Source organism: Cebus imitator, unplaced genomic scaffold, assembly GCF_001604975.1.
Source record: "Cebus imitator isolate Cc_AM_T3 unplaced genomic scaffold, Cebus_imitator-1.0 Scaffold18, whole genome shotgun sequence".
NCBI lineage: Eukaryota > Metazoa > Chordata > Mammalia > Primates > Cebidae > Cebus > Cebus imitator.
Window position 1 is genome coordinate 3,537,236 of NW_016107333.1, and position 4,066 is coordinate 3,541,301.

Below are 4,066 nucleotides of genomic sequence, written 5' to 3' on the forward strand. Positions count from 1 at the left end.
AGATGGAGTTTCACTCTTGTTGCCCAGGCTGGAGTGCAATGGCACGATCTTGGCTCACCGCAACCTCCACCTCCCAGGTTCAAGCAATTCTTCTGCCTCAGCCTCCCGAGTAGCTGAGACTACAGGTGCATGCCACCACGCCCAGCTAATTTTTGCATTTTTAATAGAGACAGGGTTTCACCATGTTGACCAGGATGGTCTCAATCTTCTGACCTCATGATTCGCCCACCTCGGCCTCCCAAAGTGCTGGGATTACAGGCATGAGCTACCACACCCGGCCGCTTATTTGTTTTTTTAGAGATGGGGTCTCACTCTGTCTCCCAGGCTGGAGTGCAATGATGCAATCATAGCTGACTGCAGCCTTGAACTTCTAGGCTCAAGCGATCCTCCCACCTTGGCCTCCTGAGTATCTGGGATAACAGGAGCATGCCACCACATGGTGGCCACCTTTTAGGGTTCTGAGTCCAGCAATAAGTGACATAAGGGCAGAGAGAATGGTTGGGATTTGTTCAGGTAGTGTAGCAAAGTGATTAATAACATAACTTATGGAATTGGATAGCTGTGTTCAATTCTGAAATCCACAGTGTACTAGCTATCTGACATTGGGTAGCCTACATACCCTCTCTGTGCCTTAGTTTTATCTGTAAAGTGAGGGCAATAATATAATCTACTTCAGAACTGTTACTACTTAGAAAAGTACCTGACATGTATACATTTCTACTTTGTTGTGTTTGTTTGTCTTAATGTTATTCCATGTGTTCAAACGTTTCCAGCTCTTTCCTGATAGTGAGACCCCTGGAGCATCCTACTTATTCCTGTGCTTTCCAGAGGATAGGCCCCCAGCCTCCTCATTTATTCTGTGACTGCCAATCCACTCTTTTCTGCTTAATTAACTCAGAACCTGTTTCTGTTGCCTGCAACCCAAGGGCTGTCATGCCAGTTCTGTCTCATGGCAACCTGGGACTCTAAAACCTTCAAGCTGTGATCCCCCAGCTCTCAGTGGAATCCTGTACTGGACATCAAGTCTGTTCTCTCCTAAATTCACATCTGGATTCATGATGTTAAAAGCATCCAGACCGTCTCCTGCAGAGAGAGTTTACTTGATTGCTGGGCTGTGTAGCATAATGGCACTATCGTGGGGGATTATTAGTTCCAAATTAGTGATGAGCAAGTGAAGGTCGGGGATATGAAGGAACTAATCAAAAGTTGGGATAGGATGGCCCCTAGTTCAGGTTTTCTCTGCTTGAAGACTGGTTACGCTATGTGAGGCAGGAGGTGGGCTGTGGATAAGGCTTAGGTTCTGAACTCAAACCCTTACAGTTACACACGTCTTTCTCAGTCCTTTACATACTCCCCAGTTCCTGTAAGCTTAATACTGCCTCAGAGCCTTTGCACATGCTGTTCTCTCTGCTTAGAACTTGGTTTCTCCGCATCTCCCCGTCTCCACTCTCCTTTCAGCCCTATGCTTTTGCCTTCTTCCTAGACCACCAGCTAGAAGTTGATCCCTCTACAGTTCCCAGTGTCAACATTTGTTTGTTTCCTTCCTGGCAGTTACCGCAGTCATTATTTTTCCTGTTTATCTGCTCCTTGCCTGTCTCCCCCGCTAGGCTGTACATTACTTGAGGCCAGGAACTCTCAGGTAATGTACAGTCTAGTGGCAGAGACAGGCTGACTCAGTGCACAGTGTTTGATAAACGAATGGACAAATTCCTGAGTCATCTAACAAGAAATAATTTTAATCACTGTTTTAGTCTGGGCTGCTATAACAACATACCTTAGACTGAGGGGCTTATAAACAAAAGAAATTCTCTTCTCACAGTTCTGGAGGCTGGGAAACCCTAGGTCAGGGCACAGGCAAGTTTGGTGTTTAAGAGCTTTCTTTCTGGACCTTATGTTTCTGAGCCTATCTGGCTCATAGACAGCCCCTTCTCGCTGTGTCCTCACATGGTGGGAAGGGCAAGGCAGCTAGCTTTCTGGGGCCTCTTTTACAAAGGCACTAGGCCAGGCACAGTGGCTTATGCCTGTTATCCCAACACTTTGGGAGGCTGAGGTGGGTGGATCACCTGAGGTCAGGAGTTCAAGACCAACCTGGCCAACATGGCGAAACCCCGTCTCTACTAAAAATACAAAAATTGGGTCCGCGGTGGTGGGCGCCTGTAATCCCAGCTGCTCAGGAGGCTGAGGCAGGAGAATTGCTTGAACCCGGGAGGTGGAGGTTGCAGTGAGCCGAGATTGCGCTACTGCACTCCAGCCTGGCAACAGAGTGAGACTCCATCTTAAATATATATGTGTGTGTGTATATATATGTATGTATATATGTGCGTGTATATATGTGTGCGTATATATGCCTATATATATTAGTGCCTATATATATAGAGAGAGGCACTAATGCCATTCATGAGGGCTCTGTCCTCCCAAAGGCCCCACCTCCTAACACCATCATACTGAGGATTAGGTTTCGACATATGAATTTGGGAGGGGACACACACATACAGACCCTAACAGTCATCTAGTTTCTTAGTCTCACTCCAAAGCTGAGGCTCAGTCGGAAATACCGACTTGGCCAAGGTCATTATCTGAGTTAAGAACAGAACTCGCACACAGCCATCATCACCTCAAAGCCTTGAATTAGGCGTCAATAATGTGGGGCATGATGTGGGAGAATTCAGAGCGCCAGGACAGATGCTTACTCCTCATCACCACATCCGAGCGACAGGTACTAATCATCATCATCATCGTCATCATCATCCCACCCCATTTTACAGTTGAAGAAATCGAAGCTTAAGAGCCTGTGACTTGCTGGGAAGTGGAGGAGGAGGAGACTCGAACTCAGGCCTGCCAGTGAGTTCCGCGGGCGCTTAACCCGGCTGCTGCGGCTCGAGGTCTCGCTTCTCCCGTCTGTGCAATGGGGCCGTCCGGGCCGGGCGCGCAGTAGGAAGAGCGAAGAGCGGGGAAGAAAACTGTTCGGGGGGCAGGCTCGGGTTCCTCGGGTTCCAGCTGGCTGCCGAGGGGGTGGGCGGAGGGAAGTGGAGTGGTGGGGGCGGGGCGCGGGCGGGGGTGAGGGCGCGGGCACAAAGGGGCTGCTGTCCCGCCGCGCCCCGCCCCGTCCCTGCTACCGCCCCGCCTGGCGGCCGGAGCCGCGCGGCCCGCGGCTCTCTTCTGTGTCTCGCCGTCTCCAGCGTCTCTGCGTCTGCCTGTCTCTCTGCCTGTCCCCCCGACCGCTCCTCCGAGATGACGCCGGGCTCGGTGCCCCGGGCCTGCCCTCTCCGCTGGCTCCAGAGCTAGCTGGGGCCAGGGACTGCCCCAGACAGACGGACCCGCGGACCCACAGACCCCGCGCCCGGGAGAGGAGCCGCGCCGCCTGCCGCTTGCAGCCCGTCACCATGGTAACGCGCCAGGGCCTGGACCACCTCGCTCTGGCCCCTTTCAGCGGGCACAGCCCTCCACATTCCCTACAGAACAGCCCAGATGGCCCGGCCTTTTATGCTGAGACGGCCCTCAGCGCCTCGGCAGGGCTCTGCTTACCTGCCTGCATCCCCGCAGGGTTGGGGGGGTCAGGGGCGGGAGCCCATCTCTGGCCGCGTCCTCTCCGGGCTTCTCCGTGTGTGTATGGGTGGGGTAAGATTGGACTTGGAAACTTTAATATTCCCCGACCCTTAGACCTGAGCCTGAATCTCAGCCCTCAGGCTTGGACGAGACTTGGGGTGGGTGGTTTTGCATGTTAGTTTTGGAACTGACTGTGATATGCATATTGTCCTGGCAGGGAGTTTGGATCAGGGAGGGTGGTGGTGGGGGTTAAAGTCCCCTCCCAGGCCAGCCCCGCGGTACAGGGCGAGGAGGGTTAAGGGTCCAGAGTGAAAAGGAGAGAACTGTTTACCAAAACTTGGGATGCTTTTGCTGTTTTAGACTCTGCTATGGAAGTCAGATATACACTTTGTCTGAATACAGTGTGTGTCCATGGAAACTGGCTGGGTGGGTAGTGCCCCCATACCTGGACTTTTGGGGCTGGAACCTTGAAAAAAGTTGGGACATTCTGGGAGAATTTGTGTGTGTGTGTGTGTGTGTG

The 4,066-nt window shown here is 52.2% G+C and overlaps 1 protein-coding gene across 1 annotated transcript in view; it reads left to right on the forward strand.

Moving 5' to 3' along the window:
• Positions 1-3,130: 3,130 nt before the first annotated feature.
• The window catches only part of KIAA1755 (KIAA1755 ortholog), a 48,487-nt gene continuing 47,551 nt past the window's right edge, over positions 3,131-4,066 (forward strand). Inside the window, exon 1 of the mRNA XM_017512156.1 lies at positions 3,131-3,386. Within this exon, the coding sequence (XP_017367645.1) occupies positions 3,384-3,386 (3 nt within the window). The 5' untranslated portion in view covers positions 3,131-3,383. The remainder of the gene's footprint in view (positions 3,387-4,066) is intronic.